A 25,786-nucleotide genomic window follows, 5' to 3' on the forward strand; every position below is an offset into this window, starting at 1 on the left:
AGTATTACCTTTAGTGTCTAAGCCAAAATAGGTGGTGCAGTTGAAGGGGTCGTGATTTCAGTCATCAGTTGTATGCATTCTGATCGGTCAGGTTCCATTGTCTAAGAAAGGCAAATTTTAGGATTGAAACAACTAAAATATGGACACTAGCTGGAACCTTCAGCCAAAAAAGAATCTACGAAAGTCGACTGTAACTGGAAAGTGTGATAGAGTTAAAATCTGAAGTTGTGGAGAAAGACTAATATTTTAACGTCATATATATATATATATATATATATATATATATGTACTGTACACATGCAAGAATAATCTTTTTCAATCGCAACAAAATGCTATGGAAAAATCTTAAAACTGTTTTCACAAAGGGGATTTATCGTCTTGGAAGACACCAGCCTCAGAATACAGCTCTGTATGATGCAGTTTACCCAGTGCTAGGTTTCGTGCACATGCAAGAGTAACCTCTTTAATTACGATGAAATCCTCTGTGGAAACACTAAAAGTGTGCTCTCAAGATGCACAATTCAGTGTCTTAAAACTGGAATACGCCTGTCTCAAAATAAAGTTCCAGCTGGCGCAGTCGACTTAAGGTTGGGTTATGTGCAGCCCAATAGGCATCCTGGCTCATGGAGGAGAACGCATGGTCTAAGAAATCCAACAGTAGCTGGTAGCTGAATGATGACCATCGATGTGGCTTGCAGATCTCCAAGTGGCTAGTGTCCAAAACAAAAAAGTCTCCAAATCCAGGGTCTGAAATACAAGCCATATTAAAATTACAGCTCTGTACCACGCAACAGAAGCTCCTACAGTTTACTACAGTTCAGTGGAGCACAAGTTGTGGCATAAAAAGGTGATACGCAATTGTCTCTCGGGAAAAAAAAATGTAAACATTATTCATGCGCTTCAGCTTTTCATCTGGAAAAACCCATCATCACTGCTTTGGCCTGACCAGCGGGACTCTGGTTAGAGTGCGAATAAAGAAGAGTGTTGCGGCTTGAATGTCTTTTCTCATACACTCAAATCTCAATATAACGAACCCACATATAACAAAATACCAGTTATAACAAAGTAAATTAAAAATAGTCTTGCAAAAGATATGGTGTTTGAAGTAAACCTTTATAATGAATTTTCGATTATAACAAACTTATTTTCGCGTAAGATGCAGCTTTTTTATAATGACGTTTGGGTGTACCATACTCGGATACAGCTCATGAGAAAAGTGGCTTTTTGCCGTCACAGGACCACCCTGCAGCGAATGGTGTTGTGGCCACTTCGTGGCATGCTTTGACACACTGCTTTGTGATTCCTCTCATGAGCAAGGCACGAAGGCAGTCCTCAGCAGGGTCACAACGACACAGCGACACTATTGGCTGGAGCTTCGTCTGACGACAAGTTGCTTTTTTTTCTTGACTTCTTTTCAAATATAGTTGCAGAACATCCATCCCTTATTTTATTTTGCATAATGGTATAGACTAGCCATGCCTCAATATGACTGAAGTTACGTAAGCTAACATGACAAACAATGCAGCGCAGTATTTGCTTCCCAAATTGATGTTAGTGACCAACTGCTTTCGTGCTTGAACTAGTTTGCCAGCACAAAGTAGCCAACTTATCACAGATGCATTTTTGGAATCGCCTCAATAAACTACTCCTCTTTAATTTTAATGAACACTGTTTGCTTTGCTAGCAAGAGGAGTCATCAGTGCCTGAACAGAACGATCAGTCAGAAATGGTGCAGAAAGAAATAAGGGGGAAAGTGGTTTGGACCCCGCCCTCTGTCCTGTTTGCCACTTTAACAGCACTAATTACAGATATGCTTTGTTCTAGGCATGCACAAACTGAACCTCTCACAAACTTCCATATTTTGATGAGAACGACAGATTTTATTCGTGTACTTCACCGTCAATGCACATTTAAGGTCAGGCTTTACCCTACTTGGTCAGTGCCGTCTCGGCTATGTTGCCTTTTCTGCAGGACAAATGCAGATGATGCTGTATTAATCACTAGAAGGTGACTTCACTGTACAGTAGTTTGCTCCTTGTACAGATCATTTACAATGTGCTATACACAGCCTCAAAAAAAGAAAAGTATGGGAACTGTATGACAGGTGAAATTTTATCATCTAAGTATCAATGTGTAAGAATTGTAATGACACTGGCTCTCTTTCAACAAGCAAAATTTCCAGGATAATGATTATGAAGCATTATTCAGTATAACTCAGCAGACTAGGTCATAAGAGCAGCATGGACATAGCCAAAAGAGGGTTTGGGGTTTCAATTCCCACGACCCAAGAAGCTTTTACAGTATGTAGGCACTACATACTGCACTTACTCACGTAATGAATGTACTTGCATAATAAATGGACCCCCACTTCAGTCGTCAAAATATAAATTTATTTCTTCCCCGCGTAATAAACGCTCCCCCTACATTCATCCGCTGCAGTCCCGCTAACCGACAGCTGGTGCCTCCTTGCCTGTTGGATCTCTTCCCTTTTTTATTATTGTGCTGACCAGTCACCACAGCTCTCTCCCTTCACCCCTTTGCCCGCTGCTGCGCGCCGTATTGTTTTTCTTTTAGGGGCAAAGCTCCTTATGACGTGGCTTGTGCATCCCTCGTAATGCGTAACCACTGGTGGCACATACCCAGAAGAGTGGTCTTTAGAATGTCCGCTGGATGGTGGCACTTGTATATGACGAATACATGATGAAAATATGTGAGATGGCTGTACTTGGGAGTGTTCACTAGATGGACGGACGGCAGGTGGACATACAGACGAACGAACAGACAGACGGAAGTACGCACAGACGGACGGATGCAGCAACGGTCACACGGAAAGACGGAACCACGAATGGACTGACATACGCTTCGCCCCACCAATCATCACTCACTGTGTGGATATGCTGTGATTTTTTTATCTGTGCGCGGCATGTGCCCTGTCTTTTTAAATTATCTATGCGCCACAGTAGCTTTACGAACGGTGTGTGTGTAGACACATCACAGCTGTCAAGCACACAGCAAACGAAGGTAAAAAAACTGCCCACGCCAACCGACAGTCGCTTTCTGCAATACGACACTTTAAGGCCTAACCACATGCACGCGATTTTTGAGTGGCCACGACAGGGTTTGCTGTCGCCATGGCTGTCACGCAGGGCCATTCGTTGCCATCGCTTCACAGGTTTCTGGAAAACCGGAAAAAAAAAATCGCTTGTCGCCCAGAAAAGATCCTGACTATTTCTGCAACTGATAGCACCCCCAATGGTTGCTTTGGTTGCAATTCGCTCTTCGTGCTTGTCATCCACGTGTATTTCAAGGAACGCAAGATACAGTCGAACAAGAATATATCGAACTCGAAGGGGATCGCGAATTAGTTCGATATATGAAAAATTCTATATAGAAAAAATAGAGGCCCCAAAAGCTTACCTGTAGCAGAGCATCACCTACAATAGGTGCATTAGAGAATGACAACTACTTCCGCACGCATGCCGTCACAGAATAAGTTATCTGCGTGAAAAGAAATCGCTAATCTTGGCCAGCTTCTTCGTTTTTGAAATTTTGAAGACGCTAGTCTCGATCTTATCAAGGCTATCCAGGTGGCCGATACAACAGCGAATGATGCCGAACGTTGCCGCCACTTCAGCAGTGGAGTATGCTCGTGTAGCCAGCACCTCGTCCGGACGATCCTCCTTGTCACATGAGCTGTCGTGCAGGACATTGCAGTCCGCTTCCATGAAGTCGTTCGCAGACACTTCGTGTAGAACTGCTGCAGGAAAACGGGATGACAACTTGCAAAACACGTCGTCTATGCGCTTCACCAGTTTCCCGGCCTTCACCGATTTCCGCAAGTTCCGTCGTGTCGAAGCCTGCCTTACAGACGCTGTTGACCACTGTGTCCGTCTTCACGTCTTGCCAGGCATTCAAGATCTCCGCGGGAGAAAACTTCTGATTTCAGGCCACTCCTTCGTCATCCACTGCTGGATGTCCTGGCTGCTGACAGCTTCACTTTCGCCAGAATTGGTTTTGCCAATGATGTTGTAACGCTGCTTAAATCGGTGAAGCCAGCCGCTGTTGTCGGCGAAGTTGTTTCACCGAGTGCAGTGGCAAACCATTTGGCCCTGGCGATCAGCATCGGGCCATCCACCAGAATGTTCTTCATGCGCACTTCTAAAAATCAGGCATAAAGTGCCTTTTCTACATTCCTGTAAGCAGAAGCGTGCACATGACAGGCTCCCGATGTTCGCTGCTCCGCCGTCTTTGCCTTGATATCTGCCTCGTTTTTCAACAAAGGTACTCAGAGAACTTCGTGGTATCTCGAAGTCATCCGCGACGGTCGAACATTTCTCACCCGCCTCAACACGCTGAATACCTTCAACTTCATCACAAAGTCAAGGGTTTTGCGCTTCTTGACGCTGGCTACATGAGAAGTCGACAATTCAAGGAGTCCGCAGCAGCTTTGCACACCACGCACGCAAAATATGAATGCTGCACATGCGGTGGTACGTAGGCGATGCGACAGCGGAATGAATGAATGTGTGGTTGAAGTAAAGGAAAAAGGCGCAGCCTTTGCGAGAGCACAGCTCAGCGCCTTGCAAAACAGCAACAAAAAATAAAAGAAAAGGCGAAAGGAGGGGGACGTTGGCTTTCTCGTTCTTGCTTTCCGAGCAGACCGGTAAGCGGAGAAAGTATAAGAAAGAAAAACAAAAAAAGCCGTTCCACAAGCTAGAGATTGTGCAGTTCAAGCCCTCTCGCGCTTACCTTTCTTCGAGCGTTTCGGGTTTTGACGGGGGCGTAGTGTCCTTTCTTCGAGCGTTTCGGGTTTTGACGGGGGCGTAGTGTCGCGTAAAGGTCGTCGGGCGCTGCGAGTGCCAAAACGTGCCTTCCAGCTTGTGCGGCGTTCGATATATCCGAAGGTGGGTAAAAATGCTGTTCGATATAAACGTGTGCAAATTTCTATACTTTTACAACATAATTTCAAGAAGACAACTTGCGAATTCAATATACCTAAAAATTGATATATGTGGGTTCGATATAACTGTGTTTGACTGTAAAGACTAGCTTTTCTACAGTAACTTCTCATGTGCGCAGCAAGGCGGAGGCTGTATTTTGTTGTTAATCTTGTTATCAGCCGCTTGTTTTGATGCTTCGGTGGTAGCTTGCTGCAATCTTGGTTACTTACTACAATGTCAACGGCGGCGGCGCGGTCATTGTGTGATGTTGCCGCGAAATTGGCAAAGTGTGTCGTAGTATCGTAGCGCACGCTTCTGGGCGCCCTTCGAGATAACAGAGAACCCAAGATTGGCTCGGGCTCTGTGCATGCACCCTGGCGAGTCACAAACTTCTTGGGTCCCCAATTCTCAAACTCTCTAACAGCAGACACCACCGTTGCTGTTACACAATTGCGAGAAAAGATAGCCACGAAACTCTTTTATGGCGTGCAAGAGCAGCGCGGGGACAGCTTGCAGATGACAGCGCCATCAACCACCGATGATGAGTGAAGTGCAAAAAAAAGAAGCTGTCTCCAAACAGTGTACGCTTATGTCAATTGCGAAAAACTAAACGACCTGAATTTTTTTTTGCATTACCGCATTTTTTTGCTTATCCCAAAAAAGTCTTCATAAAATTTGCCCCGCATAATAAATGCACCCCTAACTTTGCTCCGATTTTTGATTGATTGATATGTGGGGTTTAACGTCCCAAAACCACTATATGATTATGAGAGACGCCGTAGTGGAGGGCTCCGGAAATTTAGACCACCTGGGGTTCTTTAACGTGCACCCAAATCTGAGCACACGGGCCTACAACATTTCCGCCTCCATCGGAAATGCAGCCGCCGCAGCCGGGATTCGAACCCGCGCCCTGCGGATCAGCAGCCGAGTACCTTAGCCACTAGACCACCGCGGCGGGGCTTGCTCCGATTTTTCGAGAAAAAAAAAAAAAAAAGTGGGTTCATTACACGAGTAGATACAGCACACATGCACAAATACACATGCATATGGGGGGGGGGGGGGGTCAGACTTCCCCTGTATTCTGGCTGCACTTCTTTACTGCTTCTGTCAAAAGGCGTGTTCTTCCAGCTGGCCTGACAATTCAAAAGCTACATAAACACGACAGAACAAACAACTTTATAATAAACATGACAATTGTACTGTTCCAGCGTATATGCATCATGTTTCAGCATCCTAACTTGTTAATAGTTCAAATGAATTTTATGCACAGCAGTGGAGAAAGTCCGTGAAAAATTAAAGCCAGTTCCATGCCTGTGCAATCTGAGTAACAGTGGAGCTGGCAAGCAAACACCACCACACGGCAAACGCATATTGAGTTTTTTCATGTTTCTTTATTTTCTTCTACATCATCTTTCTTTTCATTGAGCTTTCTTTCTTTATCCTTTTCTACATAATTTTCATTATTTTATTATATTTCCTTCCTTCTCTCTTCCTACAGTGCCCTCTCTCCTGCAATAGCTCACATCACTCTCTCTCACTCCTCTTTTCCATCCTTTCCTAAGTTATACAGTACATGATTATGCTATGGTTTACCCTTTCACCTCTGCCTTTCCCCCCTGACTTTCATTTCCTTTTTCCTAACCCCTTGCTATATTATACTATCCATGGCTATGCTGTGCTGGGAGCAGCTTCACACATTCTTGCTTTCTGTGGCTGGTTATGCAAAACAGAACAGTGGAACAAAACACACACATACACGCACATATGCACACAGCTCTGCTGTTGAAAAAGGGGGGGGGGGCAAAAAACATTAAAATGTTTCAGCTTCCTTAAAAGCAAGATGCCTTGCTTCCTCTACTTCAATAAGTATAAATGATAAGTATAGATGGGATAATAAAATGTGGAACATACCAGCCGACTCCACGGGCACCAGCACTTTGCTCATCCGAAACCCCAGGACAGTTTTTACTCGTTCTCCAAAACTAAGGCATGGGATGCCAAACTTTTTCACCAGTTTTTCAAATTTGTCATGAATTTCCAGTAAATGTGGAGATTCTACAAGTAGAAAAGTTGCGACTTAGATAAAATCGTTTTTGTAAGCAAACAATCATCAAAACTTTGGCGTCGCGTAGCACGTGAACTTAACACAGAAAAACGAGCCCTTAAGTATACACTTCTTTCCCTTATTCATTAACGAGGGTCTCGTACGGGCAGACTTGGTGCCGTTAGGTTGTATACGAGGGACTATTAATCAGCTGCCAGCTCATAATGAGTTCACGTGCTACGTGACGCCAAACAGGCTCATAAAGAGTGTGCCACACTCGCCTCTATGGCTACAGGTGGCACTGACTGACAATCCCACATTCAAATTCACATATAAACCCAATAAAGTGGCTGGGGGGATAGCCGCCATGGTAGCTCAGTGGTAGAGCATCAAACGCGTTATTCGAAGGTCGCAGGTTCGGTTCCTGCTCACGGCAAGTTATCTTTTCACCCGCTTTTCTTTCTTCACATTTACAATACAATTGGGTCTAATAACTTCCCCTATACATTCCTTGGCATTATTGTCTGTTAGATCTCATTAATATTGGTGGGTGGGAGCCATATATCAAGGAACAAGAAATCAAGCTTCTCCCACCATCCTGCTGCTTCCGGCGTCGAGGTCCCCCTCGTAGTGTCAGAGACAATATGAGGTGGACGTTTTCGTGAAATGCATTAGAACTGTACTCTTCACTATTGTCACCGGTATCGTCGACGCCGACTAACGCCAAGGAAGGAAATGGCAGACAAACACCTGTGAAAACGCTGTATGTAGTTAGGCCTTTGTGATGCCACCACGTGTCGTACGAACACCTGCAGAACAGCTCCAACGAAATGTTAGTCGTGCTAAAGCAAGGCAGGCTTGCATACGTGCCCAGACATAGGAAGAACATGCTGCTCCGCATGCGAGAAGTGCTGCAGCTCAATCCACATTTGACCATGTTCACTACATTTCGTATGGTTCCTGAATCTCTTAGCCTTGCATCGTATAGCAGTCTGATGGGTTGCTATCACATCCATTGCTTCAGCCTTGTGCCAAAACTGTGACTTCTTTATCTATTCACGTACAGAGACCGATAACATTTAGTGGAATCTTGTGTGAATAATCCTGAGCAAGTGAGGAGTGTTCTGAGTGAATCAGCTGCAGGAGAGCCATAGTTGTACAGAAACACCAATTCTTGAGAGGACCCGTGTAGCAAGTAACTTCTGCTAAATTAGTTGCCATCACTCGTAAGAAATGCATGCTTTTAAGCAGCCTGTAACATATGCTGCATTGATACAGGAGAAGCAATTTATTTTACGGCAGTCCCGCCAAATTTGCATTCCTTAAAAGGAATGAGTGGCACAGTGACACCAAACTTCTTCCTTCAATGAAGACACCACTCTTCATGCAAGCTGTGACACACTATTGAATCTATTGTTCAATTATTATCATCACCACACTGGATAACAGAGAAGTTCACCATTCATGACCACTTTGGCTAACTGAACAGAAAGTATCACGGGGAGTTGCATGCATGCATCAAATAATGTAACTAAGCTTCATTCTTCACCTGAGGAATTCTTTGTAAGGCTTATAACAGCACTTCAGTTTGTACATAAAATTCACTTCACATATAGAACAGCACTTCAGTTTGTAGTAATTCATTCAATATCCAACAACTGCTTTCAGTAAATATTCACATCCAATTACATTAAGAGGAGCAAGCATTGAAACACCACTAGTAAAAAATTGACATAAAGCATGTTCACCTTTTTCAAGTTCCTGCACTTCCACAGAAGGCAGGAGAAGGAGCTTAAAACTGGCGGTGAAGTCACCCAAGTCAGCGCCACGATGTGGCACAGCATAGAACACAACCCCTGAGGTGTTTCTTGCAATCCCTTCATACTTGGGAGACTCGCTAGCAATCGCCAGCATTTCTTTTACCAAAAGACCTGCAAAAAGAATGAACTTTGTATAAGCTTTCTTGAACTGGCAGGGGTGTAGCATACGCTGTATTGCCGTAGCGTACTTCAAGTACAATTCTGAACTAGTGTGCAAACAGGCCATGGTGACTACAGTTTTATTCAGAATAATAAATGTCTCTTTCAAATGTTCTTAAATAAGCAATGTAGAAAGCTGGTGCCAAAAGCTGTTCGAAAGTATATGCTTCAGTTTTTGAGGCCCAAGCTCATTAGTGATAAAAAATGCGTTAATAGATACTAACCGGCTAATTTGCCCTTTGTCACCCTCAGTAGCTTCCAGTGACAACAAACAAGAGTTACGCTCAGATGAAAATTTTTGATGATATACCCAGAGATGCTAGCCTGGTTTACTTTTGATTGGATGCACTTTCTGCTGATATGTAGAACATTATACAATTTGTACTTTTCTACTGGTACTTACTACTTTCATACATTTGCTAAGCCTGTGTAGTGACAAACATCAACTACTTATTCAAAAGATAGAGAGGCTAAAGGCAGGCTGCATTATTTGATTTTAAAAAATGGGGCAGTTTATTCAGTGTAACACAACTTAAACTCACAATCACAGGCAATAACAACCAGACTAATGTTAATAACGTTTATCGTGTTTGTTGAATAGCAAGCTGAAAAAAAATAAAAGACAGAAACACCATTTCTAGACAAAACTTCTCATTGATTTTAAAACTCACAAAATATGTTTCAAATGCCACGTGAAAATAGCTGCCTCAAGTCCCCATACACAAAAAACCAAATGCAGCTTCACTACTGTGACGAAGAGTGTAGCGTGGGCACTCAGCAATTCCTGCTCGTAGAGTTCTCATTGCTCCGTTTACCAAACCATCGATGATGTTAATGTTTGAGGTAAGCTTCTCAAACATGAGCAGTATCTTGTTAGTGGGATTTGAAAACTCGGTATGTAACGTGTGCTACTTTTCTCTGAATTTTATCGACTTCCTGCTTGTTATGGCAGTTGAGATACTACATGTAACGTGCCGTCTGCAGAAAGTTTTGTCAGGCTGTTTTCCCTGCAAATAAGTAACAGCAAATTAGCCGGAGCGCTGCCAAGCTAGACTGCACGCGTGTGTGCAGTCTAGCCTGGTCTTGGCCAAAGAAGTGGCAGAAGTAGCAGTAGGAAGACCATTTGAGCTTTTGACGAGGTGTTGGCGCCGTTTTTTGCGTGACACAGGAGTCAGGCGCATGTTTCCGAAGCATTTTTAGGAATTTTAAGTGAATTATTACAAGTACTTTTTGGCTATTTTGACTGATTATATTACTTTTGGCCTCGTTTGTTTAACTTGGTTTCGAGCATTACTAGCCTTATTTGAGGCCTCTACTGACCACTTGATTTTCAGCGTGATCATGCCACATGAGATGTATGGATGGACAACAAGCTAGGTCCCTAAATTGCTACACACTTAAAATCAGCAGCCTTGAAGAGAAACTGTTACACTGCTTACCTCCCATTGAATGTGTGATCCAAATAATGGGCCTCTCCCCAACGCCAGCGTGGTGAAGCTTGGTCAGCATGTCAGTTGCTCTTGACACTAGTGTCCGCCTATAAGAGTGCAACGCAGTATCTGGTAAAGTTTAGTTCTAGACAGCTAGAATGGTGCCACCTGAGACTCACTTTTTAGGTTCAAGCGGGCAGTTAGGCGACCACTGACTTAAGTAGGTGTCATAGTCCAGCGCCAATATCCTTGAATATGGCATATCCTCAGCCAGCCAGCTCTGCATGCAAGCACAACAGCATTTTTAAGTGGATATGCCATTTGGAAAAAAATTAACATGTAGCTTAAGACAATACAATAATGCTGTTTGTTTAGTTTTTTATACTAATTTATAATATGTAATCAGTGTTATAGTAAGCTGCATAATTTTCATTTTGTACACTGACGATGTGTAAAATGTAGCCCTCTTTAGACACTCTTTTTCTGTCACTGAAGTTCTGCATATATTCCTTAAATTTCATTGACTTCATTCCTTAGATTTCATTGCTTATCGAAAAGACCGTACAGGCTCTCGCGGGGGTGGTGTCCTCATTGCAATCAGTAATCAGTTACCATATTCCGTTATTAACATCGATTCAGACAGAAATTTTGTGGGTGTTGGTTCAGGCACTGCCACAATCTGTATTATTAGATGTTTGCTATCGGCCTCCACATAACAATCCAAACTTTTCTCGCGCACTTCAAAGCATTTTAAACCAGCTTACATTAAAGTATCCTAAAGCTGAAATTGTTCTTTTCGGTGATTTCAATTTTTCTGGTATCAACTGGGAACATGACACTTCTACCACTAACTCAGCAGAAACTAGTGATCTTCTTAGTGTTGTTCTTGATTACAACCTAAAACAGTTAGTAACAGAGCCAACGTGTGTCTCACGCGATTCCTCTAATATTTTGGATCTAATACTAACGACTAGTCCTGATAGCCTGTCTTCAATTCACTATCTCCGTGAGATCAGTGACCACAAAGTTATACATGCAGACTTTAGTTTCAGCCCTGTTACTCGTCACATACGCAAGAAAGTTATAACCTTATACGATAAGGGTAACTACGATGCTATAAATAATGAACTTACAGTATTTCTTCCGACACTTCAGTCTAAAATTGACCACTGCTCTATTGAGGAGAACTGGCTAGTTTTCAAACAAAAGCTGACTGACCTAATAGCCAACTTCATCCCTAAAACCACTATTCGTGTTAACAGTCATAAGCCATGGTTTAATAAGTGTTTGCACTGACTAGACAACAAGAAAAAGCGTACATTTCGGACTGCCAAGCTAAAAGGAGGCTACCACAACTGGGATAAGTACTACGAGGCCGAAAAAACCTATCTGACGACTATCCGTGACGCTAAGTTCAAATTTTTTAACAAAGATTTGCCCAATATGTTAACTAACGATCCGCAAAAGTTCTGGCAGGTAATTAACCCTAAAGCAGTTATTGGCTCCACTCTTACTAACGAATCTGGAGAGGTTCTTTCAGATACAGAGTGCGCTGATGCTTTTAATACTGCCTTCTCATCTGTATTTCTTAACGAACCAAACGCACTCTTACCTGTATTTTCTTCTCATATCACTCTTGCCATGCCTAAAATCACTTTTACAGTTGACGGTATTTCATCCCTCATTAAAAAGTTGAAGCTATCATCAGCATCTGGACTAGATGGTATTAATGTCAAACTGTTGAAAAATATACGTCACATTGCGTCGGAGTATCTTGTTTTATTTTCGCAATCTCTTTCAACAGGCATCATCCCAGATGATTGGAAAGTGGGAAAGGTCGTTCCTGTCTTCAAATCTTGTAACAGGAACTCTCCGCTAAACTACCGACCAATCTCTTTGACCAGCGTACCCTGGAAACTCATGGAACATGTCATTTACTCTTAAGTCACGAACTTTCTCGACTCCCATAACTTCTTTCATCACTCTCAACATGGGTTTCGTAGGGGTCATTCTTGCGAAACCCAGCTTGCCATCCAGCTTGTTCATGACCTTCTTGCCAACCTCGACATTAACAAACAAACCGATTCTATATTCCTTGATTTTGTGAAAGCCTTTGATAAAGTACCCCACAAACGCTTAATATTAAAACTGTCTTCGTTAAACTTGCACCCATATGTACTTAACTGGATAAAAGAATTCCTCACTAACCGCATCCGCATGCAATCAGTGTTTACAAATGATAGTTTGTCTGTCCCTCTTCTGGTAACATCGGGTGTACCGCAGGGCTCTGTCCTTGGTCCTCTTTTATTTCTAATTTACATTAATGACCTTCCAATGCACGTATCTTCAAATTGCCCCATGTTTGCTGACGACTGTGTCATTTATCGTACTGTCACTGACCCTTCTGACCAAATGTTATTACAAGAAGACCTCAACCATATCCTACAGTGGTGTGATGACTGGCTTATGACCTTAAACCCTACTAAATGCAAACTAATCTCATTCACTCGCCGTCTAAACCTTCTTCGCTTTTTCTATAACATAGCTAACGTCCCTGTCGAATCAGTAACCACTTACAAATACCTTGAGGTCACTCTATCCTACAATTTGTCATGGAAGACTCACATTAATGAAATTGTATCAACATCTAACAGAACCCTGGGCTTTTTAAAACGCCACTTACGCAGCGCTCTATGTCAGGTAAAACTACTTGCTTATACATCATTAGTTAGATCTAAGTTAGAATATGCATCTCCCATTTGGAACTCGCCTGAAGTTGGTCTTACAAATTCCCTTGAATCCATTCAAAATCGTGCAGCTAGATTTATTGATGCTTCGTACTCATACGACATCAGTGTTTCATCCCTCAAAGTCACGTGTAACTTATCCCCTTTATCATGTCGCCGACGCATCGCAACCCTCTCATTATTTCACAAGTTTTTTCACTCTCCACTTAACCGTCCTCCTTACATTATCCCTGCAGCTCACATATCTCGTTGCACCGGCCATGCGCTTCAAGTTCTTTGCCCGTGTGCCCACACTAAAACATTTCTGCTTCTTTTTTTCCCAGAGCAGCAAAAGACTGGAATGGCCTTTCCCACGATATCGCCACAATCACCTCTCTATCAAGCTTCATGCATAATATTTCAAATGTAACTTCACATTTATCATTGTGACAAAAATATCGATTGTATGTTACCCACCCCTTATGTAATACCCTCTCGGGGGTCTTTAAGCAAATAAAAATGAAATGAAATGAAAAAAAATATAAGTCACTAATGGCTCATAATGCTCCACGTTCACTGTAGAATGCAAAAAACATACTAGAAATTGTGGATAAGACATTTTAATGAACAAGAAAAACTATAATATGAGGTCTTAAAAGGTTCAGGCCATACTAATTGCTTGCTTTATGTTTGTGATGGTTGTATAAATGATGTCAAGTTTTTAGGTAGATATTTGCATTTGGAACATTTGAAAAAAACTCTCGCACAGGTTTGGCCATCAGAAGAACCAAGAATCATGATGTCCAAACTTAAGAAGCTGTGAAAAGTTTAAACTTTGAGAAGTTTCAATGTATAAGAATGGTACAAGCTAGGTAAAACACTTTAAAATATTCAATGTGATTAATTCCAGCAGAATAAGAAATGATAATAATTGAATTTAAATGAAATTCTGGAATTCTAAGCAACAATACAGGATTATAATGTGTGCCACAGCAAAGGAATATGGGTTATTTTGAGCATGGGGTTTATTTAATTTGCACATTACCATCAGTGCACAGGCATTTTTTGCATTTCACCCACAACAAAATTGGGCTGCCGTGGTTGAGGATCTAACTCACAAACTTGTGCATAACATTACAATTTGTTGTCGTCGCATTTATTACTTTGTTTTTGTAGCAAAACTGTGACTTTTTTAACATGTGTTTCAAAGTGTTTTCTTTCTAACTCAATCGATGGGGAAGAGAGGCTGCAGTGAAACTTGGCCCCTAAGAGAATTCATCACTGGGTTAGTTGGCTCATAATGGTAAACTGAAGAGCACAAATTATATGCAGGACAAGGTGCACACACAGCCCTAGAGAAGTGCCAACTTGCAACTATATCTGTTATAGTTGCATATATAGTTGTTATAGTTGCTATATCTATTATATACTGCACAGCCAGTATACGTAAGCGCATTTCCCAGCATGACCCCAGAGAAAACATATCTCCGGAATGTAAATTAGAACATCAAATCTAAAAATTCCTTAGCTTTGTTGCACAACAGCACTGACACAATCACTTCCTTTCTTTTTGATTTGGCATGCTGTTTCCATAATTTTCCCTGATAGAGGACCCTGTGCATGCCTATGTCTCCTACAGTTAATCATTTCAAGCCATCCTGTGAACTTTTCTCTTTATTGAAATGTGTGATGTGGCATAGCAGTACTGCAGTGTGTGCCAAAGTGAGAAAAAACAGGAACACTTTCAGTTCATTTTATAAACCCCATACCAACTTCTACCGTGAAGCAATGCTTCTTCCACCAAGCAACTAGGAAAAGACGCCTAACCTCAATTGATTTTTAGAGCTGCTCTTTGGTGCCTCTGTTAAAACTGCAGGTCACCTTCGACGAGTGCACTGTATTCAATGCTACAACAGAAAGTAGGTCACTCCCTAGATGTCCTAAAGAAACCTTGATTTCCCTGACTTATAACACACCAGTGAAAAAAAGAAAGCAGCTAGTATACACTACCTTTGGCCAGCATTTGGTGTACTTCTCGTGCATTGCAACTGCCCGAGGGGATGTGTGGTCTACTGTTATCTTACAAGCACTGCTTCGAACTGCTGACACTGTTGGCTCTTGTAGGCTTTCCAAATTAGTCAGCTTGCCTAAATCTTGGCTGTCATGCTGCCTCCATGTCTTGAACACACTACCCAGCAGACCATGCACAAAAATGATATCTGCAGACACGGATGGCTCCCTGCAAAGCCAATGAAAGCAAGAAGTTAAGATAAATTCAGGAGTTCAGAGCTTTTCAAGAACTCGATGCACCAGAAATTACAAAATATTCTATGGTGGACTATCTTACATGGCATGGCTTGTGCCAACTTGTAATACTATTGTGGGCAATGGTGGTAAGCACAGGGTGCTTACCACCATTGCAGTTTTCAATATATTTCATCTAGAGCTGAATTTTCAATTTACTTAGATTTTGGAGTCAGCCAAACTAACTGCATCGGTCGATAATTTTTTTAAAGTGTGCGCACAAAATCCACAACAAGGAATAATGCTCAAGATGCTGAAGGGAAGAGCAAATACCTGAGTCTGTATTGGGGATGTAAAAGATAGATGCCATCTTCATATTTCGCGGGTAACAGTGAATCTGTGTCCATGTTGGCCAGAGCACGACCAGCAGGAAATGATAGCAACACTTCCGAAGATCGTAACCAGCGTGCCAATATACCAACCCAACCTAGAAAAGGCAACACGTCGTTCTACCAGAATCCAAAGGCAACAGCTTCTCTAAAACCACAACAATAAGCGATAACTTCTACAATGTTGATTGATAATTGATTGGTGATTGATATGTGGGGTTTAACCTCCCAAAACCACCTTATGATTATGAGAGATGCTGTAGTGGAAAGCTCTGGAAATTTTCACATCCTGGGGTTCTTTAACGTGCACCCAAATCTGAGCACACGAGCCTACAGCATTTTCGCCTCCATCGGCCTGCGGGTCAGCAGCCGAGTACCTTAGCCACTGGGCCACATTTACAATGTGATAATTAAATTAAATGGCTCATCTTTCAACATATGAACTAAAATGGAAGGCAAGTAATGTCATAGGTTTTCTCATTTGTTTGCACAGCTGCAAAACAAAAGGAGGCCAGAGATAAACTGTGTTTTTCTCTAAATTGTGCAGCAAAACCTAGACTTGTACTCAGGCAAATGCTTTGACTAGTTTCACATGCTATTCAAATATCATCAAAAGAGATGGGTAGAGAAGTCTTCTGTGAGTCTTTATAACACATTTAGTGTTTTTCTTGAGAAAATGCCAAAATAGTTTTGGACCAGATCAGCCAGAAAGAGGGTAAATGTTTTGGACAGCAAGAGTTAAAGTGTCTCTCGCCAGGCCTGAGCATTGAAAGAAAACAAGCAAGGCATGCTGATCTGGCAGTGGTGATTATGTCTGCAAAGTATGAAATGGTTCTGTAGTGCAGAAATAATGAAAACGTTAGAATTTAAAAACATATGCACTTCTCTACAGAAAGCTGTACTTGGAGCGAAATAGAGAGAGAACAGAAAATGATCAGGGCTCCCTCGTTTCTGGCACAAGGGAGAATACAGGCATGACATGCCAGTTGTGGGCACTCAGACAAAGAAGAAGAGTTTCTGGTAACAGTGATTCTCGTTTCCTGGTGCTACAGTGACAGGACGTAAATTTTTCCTAGCTGCTCTGATTTTTTATTTTTTTTTCGGTAATACATTCCCTAGACAGCACCTTGCAAATTTGCAGTATGCAACCTAAATTTCTAACAGGGCCTGGTGAATGGTCCTTTTAACAAGGTGCATTCCGCAATCTCATGTATTCTGCCAGGTATTCTGTTTAGTGCTAGAAAAAACTGCCAGAACAAAGTAGTGATACATTCTACTGTACCAAGACTTTTCTTCAAAAAAGAACTTACTCAATCATACACTAAAATCTCTTACAGCGATTCTAGGCTTATATCTCACCCTGGAGCCTTCTATGGTAGTAGGCAACATTGTGTCACTGTCAGAAATGGCTAGTATATCCGTGTTTATGGAAATAACGATGCAGGTAGTAATTTGGCACAACTGACATAACCCATCTCAATAACCATCGAATTCTAACTTTCAACTATGGTTGCCAACCATCTCAATTTCACGAGAAAAGCCTCGTTTTACAAAATTTCTACATACAACTTTGTTATATTTGTCCTGTATCTAGGACTGGTAAGCCTCTAAGTGACATCGATGTTCACCAGTGTATCTGTGCTACAAGCTAAGAACCCCCCCCCCAATGCGTGGCTTATAACAATTAATCCTTTGTGGGACACTGGGACTCATATGTCCCACTTTTCTTCGTAATGTTCAAATTTATTTGATGAAGACCACAGAATCAATTGTTTTTAGAGCTTTAGTGCAACCACACCAATGTTCTAGAAAACAACAGTCTTGGTAGCTGTTTTTACAGCATTCGTAAGATGGCAGTGCATACTCGTGTTCCAAACAAGCCATTTCGCTTCCACGCACTGTCTCTTTTCTTCTGCACTCTTCGGCATACTCCCTATCCGATTCAGCATGAGCAGTTACCTTTAAAAGTTTGTTTCATACCCACAAGCTCCTAAATGTGCTATTAGAGTAGTTTTCTTCATTCCTACCCCTACTGTTTCTTAAAAACTTTGTGCAATGCAAAGTTGACAAGCTTTCAGCAACACATTCTTTATAGCATAGGCAGTCTAACATTGTGTGCCGCTTCTAGAAGTGTCCAATTTTCATTCTGCTCCACGCAAGGAAGTATAAGTGAAGATATAACAGAAATGTCACCGCAATATCGAACTTTCAGGACTCTTGTGAGCTAGTACAAGTTAATCGTACACTATCCAACAGTTCCAAGATAGGTGTGCCTTGCCTAAAAGTGGTATTTCATTACAACAAGTACATGGAAGGGGTCGACCACATCGAACAAAAGCGAAACGCCAACATGAGTGACAGAAGGTCGAAGAAAGAATAGAACCGTTCATTCTATTCCATGCTGAATGCCATGGTCATCAATTCACTCATCCAGTAGCCTCATCATACACCATCAGAGTACTTGTGGTTCCGGTTACTTCTTGACAGAGAACTAATTGATGGCCAATCTTTCAAGAGGAAAAGGGGAACTTTTACATTCAACTACAACAAAAGTGAAAGCAAGTCTGGACAACAGATGGTTGGTGTTCTTCAGGAGGTTAGGTACAGTATAGACCACTTATAACGGAAGTCGCGAATATCCACACTATGAGCGGTACCACACTATAACCAAACCAACATTTTGAAAAGCAGCACTTGGGCAAAACGTGTTGAGCATGCAGCTATGCGTGTCTGAGAATCAAAGCATGCTGTGCATGGTGCTTGCAACCATTTATAAAATTCTGAATGTTAAAAAAATTGTTACGTCCAAATACATGCGTTGCCAACAAAATGAACACGAAAAGGGGATGGGGGAATTTTACGAAAGAAAGCACTATTGCGGAAATTCGCTGACTAGTTCTCAGATCGCCTCGATTAAGCGCATTACACAAAAACTATGTTGAATCACGTCCAGATTTTTCACGCACGGAAAGACGTCAATCGTTCAATTTCATGGGCACACACCTGATTTCGAGATATTGCGCGCAATCGAATCGCGAACCACCACTATAGCGCTATAAGTGCCACCCCGTTTTCATTAACAATATGAGTCCCCTCTTGTCAAGTGCAGCGACCGCAAAGAGTTTTGTTAATTACATACCAAGCCGTAAATTAGCACACGACTGCAACGACCAATGAACACGACCAATGCCAATTAGGTTTGTAAGGCAGCAGCAAGTTTGCATAAAAAATAAAGGTACTTTGTTTTCTAAAAGCTACACTCTTTTAGTAGTCAACAAGACACCTATGTCCCACTTTTTCTCATACTCAAACCAAGATATAATGAGGTTGCATCTTACAGGCAGATAAGATTGTTATATTAGAAAATTCGTTATAGAGATATATTCCTAGTACGATGTCTACTGCAAGAGTACTCTTCAGTTACTTCGTTACAGCTGATATTTCATTGCATCTGGGCTCGTTATATTGATGTCTGAGTGTATTATAAGAAGCTGATAGAAATTACAATGTCACCCTGAATAGGTGGCATGTGTCATAACATTGTATCCTATAAAGGGTTAAAAGCCACCAATATTTTTTTTTTCCTCCATGACTTTCCAATAATGTAAGTACGCACTAGAATGGAAAGAGTGTTAAAAAAAATGCAAGATCGCATGCACAGGGCAACAAAATCAAGGGAAACTTCACCTGACTTGTGAAAAATTCAATGACTTTGAAAAGTATTCTCAGTGATGGAAGTGACTTTTTGTTTTTCGGGGCAGATTCTGGAGCAGAAAAAATTGTGCTTTGGAGCAGCCTTAAGCGTCTTTGGAGCAGAGAAAAATGCTATAGCTTGGGGTCGCTATTGGTGTTTTCGGAGCAGATGCATGTTCCTAACGACTCCTGAAGTCTAAAACAGCACTTAAGCATCTAATAAACACTTATGTTTATTATTAAACATGCAATATGCTAATATGCAGCTAGTATACATGCAGTAAAGTTGGCGTAAATCATAGGCGGGGGGATGGGAGGGGGGGGGGGGGGGCTCAGGAGAGTTTGGACATTTCTGGTGTTCAGGCTGGGGAGGATCTCCTTGCAAGTGTCTCACTTGAGATTTAGCTTTAACGCGTAACATAATTGAGGTAACAGTTAAGTACAATCACACATAGTTAAGCACAATCATCTTTTTAAAAGGCTTTTTATCTTTTACTGCAGACCTGTGGTTAATGCCCCTCAGCTTTGTGAATTATGGAAATAGAAAAAAAAGGTGAAAAAAAAGGGACTGAATAGAACAATGCCATTGCTCAAGCTCGGACCCCATGCTCGTTTTCTTTTCTTTTTTTTTTTTTCAAAAATGCAGCCCATATCAAATATATGAATTGCACACCATGGCCTGATATGTGTCACCCCTTGAGATTTTTCTGGATTTATGCCACTGAGTTATATAGCACAGTAGGATGATGGTGTCTACAGCTTGTTTTTGGTTTCGCTTGGGCTCATGGGATGGTCCCATGGTTCAACTTCATTCTTTTTAGTTTGCCAACATCCTTTCGGAGCAGGTTTGGAGCAGTTACTAGCAAATATAGCACTTTAGAGCAGCATGAAGCAGCATTTATTTTTTGGAGAAGCACTTCCATCACTGTATTCTAGATAGCAGCATCAGCAGCAGCATATAACAAACAGCCCTCCACCACCACCTTTTGTTCAGACTTCCTATAAAAAAAAGAGCGGCAACCCTAATTTCAAATGTGTCAGATGGCAACAGTATTTCATGACCAGTAAGATGACTACCTACATACAACAGCCTATTTCAGCCTCATACCATGGAGTACATGACAAAACATTTATCAGCCAGCAAACGCTCACCAGCACGAAAAATATGATCATGCAGTGCTGAGTCGAGGGCAAGATTCGCAACCATTTGAGCCACCAGGCTGTGCAAAGCCATGTCATGTGCATGTTCCTGAAGTACCCGCTGAAGCAGCGGTAGCACACCGAGCTCTTCAACCAGGAATCGTCGATGTTCAGGCAAAGCTGTATGGCTCAGCAGTGCCTGCAAGCAGAGCATTTCTGCCTCGCCTGCTGCTGGCCGCCTCCATCGCTGGGTGTCATCCTTATCCTAAGCAGATGAAATTCCTTCAGTTAATTCGCTTTGGTTGTTATGCGTGTTGAAAATGAAGCAGTGGTGAATCCATGACAATATGTGATGTGTGCAACACACAAGTTACATTCTCAAAAGTAAGAAATGAGAATATGCCAAGAACACATTTGAATCTTACTCAATACAGCACAACCAAAAGATCTTAAACAGTTTAAAACCTTGAGCAACTTGTAGGTTTATAAGGAAAATGTTTAACACTTTCGTGACCGCAAGAAACTTGGCCGTTCCTGGGTAGTCCAGGAAACCTTACTTTTTATGGACCCCAAAGTTACTGATGTTAATGTTTATGGTGTCAAATTGTACAACTAGGAGTTACCTTTCAAACACGGTCAGTTTGAAATCACAAATTTATTAACAATAATATAGAAAAAAATCATCAATAAAAAATTTTAAACATGAACAAAGAAATTTCATAGAACCATAAACACTGCTCTGAACAAGCTAAGCATAAAAAGAAATCAAAATATACATTTTAAGCGTAAGGAGCACACACAATTATCCTGTAAATATAAGTGCTGTAAATACAAACGTTTTTGGGCACATAAAATAACATTACACGTAGCTTATTTCATGCCACCATGCGAAGCAGTTTCATGATGCGGTAAAACGCAGGTTTGCTATGCATGTTTCACAGAATACACTTGCTTTCTGTTCAACTTTTTTTGTTCATAGCATAATTTACAGTTCCTGTTTTTTTTTTTTTTTTTTTTGACTGCTGTTGTTAGCTCTGAGGAGCGTTTCGTGTAGGAGAATCAAGATTGACTGTGGGACCTCCAAGAACCGTTTCTCTCTCTGTACGTCGGCTTCTGAAAAATATGCGTCCAAGCATATTTATTTGAGCTTTTGCATAGCTCTCCAAAAGTCGACAGCGCTCACGAAATGCTGCGCGGCACTACGTAACGCGGTTCCAAGGTTCACTTCAGGCTGGCTCCGTGCACGAAACTGTACCCTCTGCCCTGCTGCCGGCAAGTAGTCCCGTTCGAAGGAAGCGGACTCCCTGCAGATAAGAGCCCTAACCTTCAGAACACATCGGATCAACTTACACCGAAGCACGCCGGCAATAACACGGCCCGAACACAAAGCTAAACTTACCAGTGGACGACCACTGATGTTCTGGGGCGGTTTGACGAACTCTTGTCGTCCGCGCTGAAATCAAAATTGCCGACGTCGTCTTTCGAGCCTGTGCTGTTGTCATCATTTGAATATTTTAGCCCAGATGCACTAGAATCCCCCAAAATTCGCCGTTTTCGTGAAGCTGTCACACGCGACGCCGACGGCATGATTGAAACTATGCACACTTACTCGGGCGCATGGAAAGGCTCTTTAAAATCACCACACGGTGAAAAAAGAGAAATTCAAAAATGAAACTGATAAAATACTTTTTCCTTTTACACGTTGGATAGCGCAAGGGGTCCAAAAGCATTCAAAACAGGGCAAATAATGAAATTGTAAACATCGAAAAAATACTATCCGTTGAGATAGGCGCGGTCACGAAAGTGTTAACAGAGGTCTACGGGTGCATGCAATCATATAACTACAGAAATATACCAGTCACAAGACAATTAGAATTGCATGCTTTTGTTGAGTATCTTGAATTGAAACTAAAAGCTTATGCATATGCATATCACATAATTTTGTCTTAAAGGGGCCCTGCAACACTTTGCGAACGTTTCGAGAAAACGCTGCTGATCAGTAGTCGAGGCTACTGCGAACATGTGAGCCAAATATTGTAGCACTACATGTGACAGTGAATTTATGTTTACGCTTGCTCTTCTCTCAGCGTGTTACATCATCATTGGGCCCCGCTGCATCAATGAAGGGAGGACACAGCCATTGGCTGAGTTAAGCATTCTCGTGCTACACAGCTACCTCAGGCGCATCTGTGTGCCACCACGTGCCGGTGCTCTGCTCTGTAGAGCCCTAGAATTGCACAGTAGTCCCACTAGCGTACTTATAATCACACTAAATGTGAGCAGACACAGAGAAAAAAAAAAGTGCTCAGAGTCGCGATCCGCGCTAACCTAGCTGTTTGCGAATTTGTCATTTTTTTTCCGATTTAGCTTTCAGTGCACTGGTTGAGACAAAAGGAAAGAAAAAGCAATGGTTTAAGCAGGTGAATAGTCCCTGTAAGTCCACTCATACTTCACAGATTCAAAACATTTTTCCAGTAATCAATTCATGAGGCAATAATCTTCGACGGTGAGGTCATGCAATGATTAGGTGGAGATGTGCTGCAGGGCCCCTTTATCAAAAAACACTGAGGCAGTAGAAGCAACAAATTAGTCATCACAGTGCTGACACATAATCTTTAACTTACTCAATCGCTCTAAATTGGTGCATATAATAAGGGTGATATATGGTTTGGTAGACACTTGCAAATAAAATGAGGTTTTTCAAAACTGCATGCAGCACAATGTACAAACAAGAAAAAGATTAAATTACTTGTGTGAGCATGTACACGCAATGCTCAATGGTAAAAGAAACCTTGTTTCTGCCATAAATACACATGAAGGTGATGCATGTTTAGGTGCTTCTTTGTTTAATTTACATAGCCAATAATAATCTGCCTGAACATCTAGGAACAATATCGGAATTGAAATGAATGCTTTCAGCAAAAAGAACATAATGACCCAACTATGAGAATAATCTTTGCATTCATGCTTCATAAAACATAGTGGCCATGAGCCAAATGTCAGCACACAGCAGTGAAAATTCGCAACCTCAATAGGAATAACAGCAGATGCTCTACGAGATAACTGATAATTTTCATTCGAAATCTTGGGTCAACTTACGTGATGGGCGTCAAAGTATTGCAGCTTTGTATGGAGGGCATTTGCAGTGAAGAAGCTGATGCAGGACTCCGTTGCTGCTTCTGGCAGTCTTGACAGAACGCTTCTCAAGCCATCCTGCAGGCTACCCTGAAAAGTAGAAATCATATTATTGTCATTTATTATCAGGAATCTTTCATAAAACTAACTGCTGTGCATTCAATGCATGACAGTTAAGTCATCTTCATTACTTCATATGGTTAGGCCCCGTGTTTCTTCTTGTCTTTTGCTTTTCAGTGCAGGCCACACTATACATGTGTATACACAGGCACAAATTCATGCACACATGCACAAACAGGGCGTTTCACGCACCTAACCTAAAATTTTTAAGAAAGCGGTAATTGCAACTTAACAAAACCAACGACGTATGGCTCGCGGTCATGTTGAGCTTGTTAGGTATATTCATATTTTTTATATTGTATCTTATTTGTAAATTAACCAAGATTGATCATGCAAAAATATTCAAATATTTATGTAGGGCCAAGAGCACCTTGTCATGTTGTAGAGGGCATTCCACAACGACTGATCCAACTTTTGTGAAAACGTACATGCTGTGTGGCAATTTTTTCTGGCGTTTAAAGAAATCTTGTGAAATATGAAATAAAACCAGTCTGTCACGGTAGATCAGTGGTAAGGTGCTCGGGTCCTGACTTGAAGGTTGCAGGTTTATTCTCGGCCATGGTGGTCGCATTTTGACGGAGCCAAAATGGTAGAGGCCCATGTACTGTGCGATATCAGTGCCTGCTGAAGAACACGAGATGGTCGAAACTTCCGAACCCCTCCACTACGGTGTCTCTCATAATCATATCGTGGTTTTGGGCCATAAATGATTGGTATGTGGGGTTTAACGTCCCAAAACCACCATATGATTATGAGAGACGCCGTAGTGGAGGGCTCCGGAAATTTCGACCACCTGGGGTTCTTTAACGTGCACCCAAATCTGAGCACACGGGCCTACAACATTTCCGCCTCCATCGGAAATGCAGCCGCCGCAGCCGGGATTCGAACCCGCGACCTGCGGGTCAGCAGCCGAGTACCTTAGCCACTAGACCACCGCGGCGGGGCAAGTTTTGGGCCATAAAACCTCAGGTAATACTATCATGAAATAAAACCACGTGACTGCATTCTTGTGCTACTGCACAGCAGCGCTCTCAACGGTTCATCGTGTAAAACAATTGGCATTCTTAGGTTAACAGCGCAACATTTTGTTTTCTTCTGAACGTGACTCGGACGGTGCACATGTACTGTTAAGGATCTTATTTTGAAATAAACTAGCAGCAAAACAAAAAGTCCGTGCTCTCAGCCTCACCTTTAAGCAGCTCCTAGTAATGTATGATGTCGCATATAATCAAGCACCAAACATGCGAACTTTGTGTATGAAGCACTGAGCATTATAGGAGCTCAAATCGTCATCAGGCCTTCACGGAAAATTGGAAGACCACAAATTGCCTTACTCATCGGTCTTTTAATATGTCCTTGACTTGCTATGCTCATCTTTTGTCCTTAAAGGGTTGATTGACCAATAAGGCTGCCTCTCCAAACTTATATATAGTATACACGACTGTGAACTCCAAAATGTGTAAACTTTCAACCTACTTATAGTTAAATGGGTGGTGCCATCAAATTTCGAGGCTATAGCAAGCCTGTTGTGGGTTTCCTTTGCATGCAAGGACACACAAACGGTCGGACACAGCAAACAATCAGAATATACTTTAATTCACTTCCCAAGTGTACTTAAATGCTCATTCTCCCAATTGAGACCCATTGCTAGTGCATCCAACACTGATGTAGCTCTATAGAAAGGGCAACGAAAGTTGTAGTCACACACCAGATCAGCACTGACGTGAGTGATCTTCGAACATCTGCCACCTCCGCAAATGTACGTACGTACCTGCAAACATCGATTGTTACATAACTCGCAGCTCCTGCAACTAGCCATAGCAACTGTCGGCATGTTTGTTTTGCTGGTGCTTGTGTGAAACCGTGTGTGCGAGAGCTGATGATACTCAGCACAATGCACATCACAGCCTTGTGCGGTCACCTGACCCCGCCGCCTATACTGGTAC

General features: G+C 41.9%; 1 protein-coding gene across 1 annotated transcript in view; it reads right to left on the bottom strand.

The window, feature by feature from the left end:
• Nucleotides 1-352: 352 nt before the first annotated feature.
• LOC119175784 (protein SERAC1) overlaps nt 353-25,786 on the bottom strand; it is a 30,754-nt gene continuing 5,320 nt past the window's right edge. Inside the window, exons 5-13 of the mRNA XM_037426758.2 lie at nt 23,685-23,810; nt 20,598-20,850; nt 15,697-15,850; nt 15,130-15,358; nt 10,573-10,673; nt 10,403-10,500; nt 8,733-8,915; nt 6,852-6,995; nt 353-747 (exon numbers count right to left, since the gene is read on the bottom strand). Coding sequence (XP_037282655.1) covers nt 530-747; nt 6,852-6,995; nt 8,733-8,915; nt 10,403-10,500; nt 10,573-10,673; nt 15,130-15,358; nt 15,697-15,850; nt 20,598-20,850; nt 23,685-23,810 — 1,506 coding nt within the window. The 3' untranslated portion in view covers nt 353-529. The remainder of the gene's footprint in view (nt 748-6,851; nt 6,996-8,732; nt 8,916-10,402; nt 10,501-10,572; nt 10,674-15,129; nt 15,359-15,696; nt 15,851-20,597; nt 20,851-23,684; nt 23,811-25,786) is intronic.

This window comes from Rhipicephalus microplus, chromosome X (assembly GCF_043290135.1).
Source record: "Rhipicephalus microplus isolate Deutch F79 chromosome X, USDA_Rmic, whole genome shotgun sequence".
Taxonomy (NCBI): domain Eukaryota; kingdom Metazoa; phylum Arthropoda; class Arachnida; order Ixodida; family Ixodidae; genus Rhipicephalus; species Rhipicephalus microplus.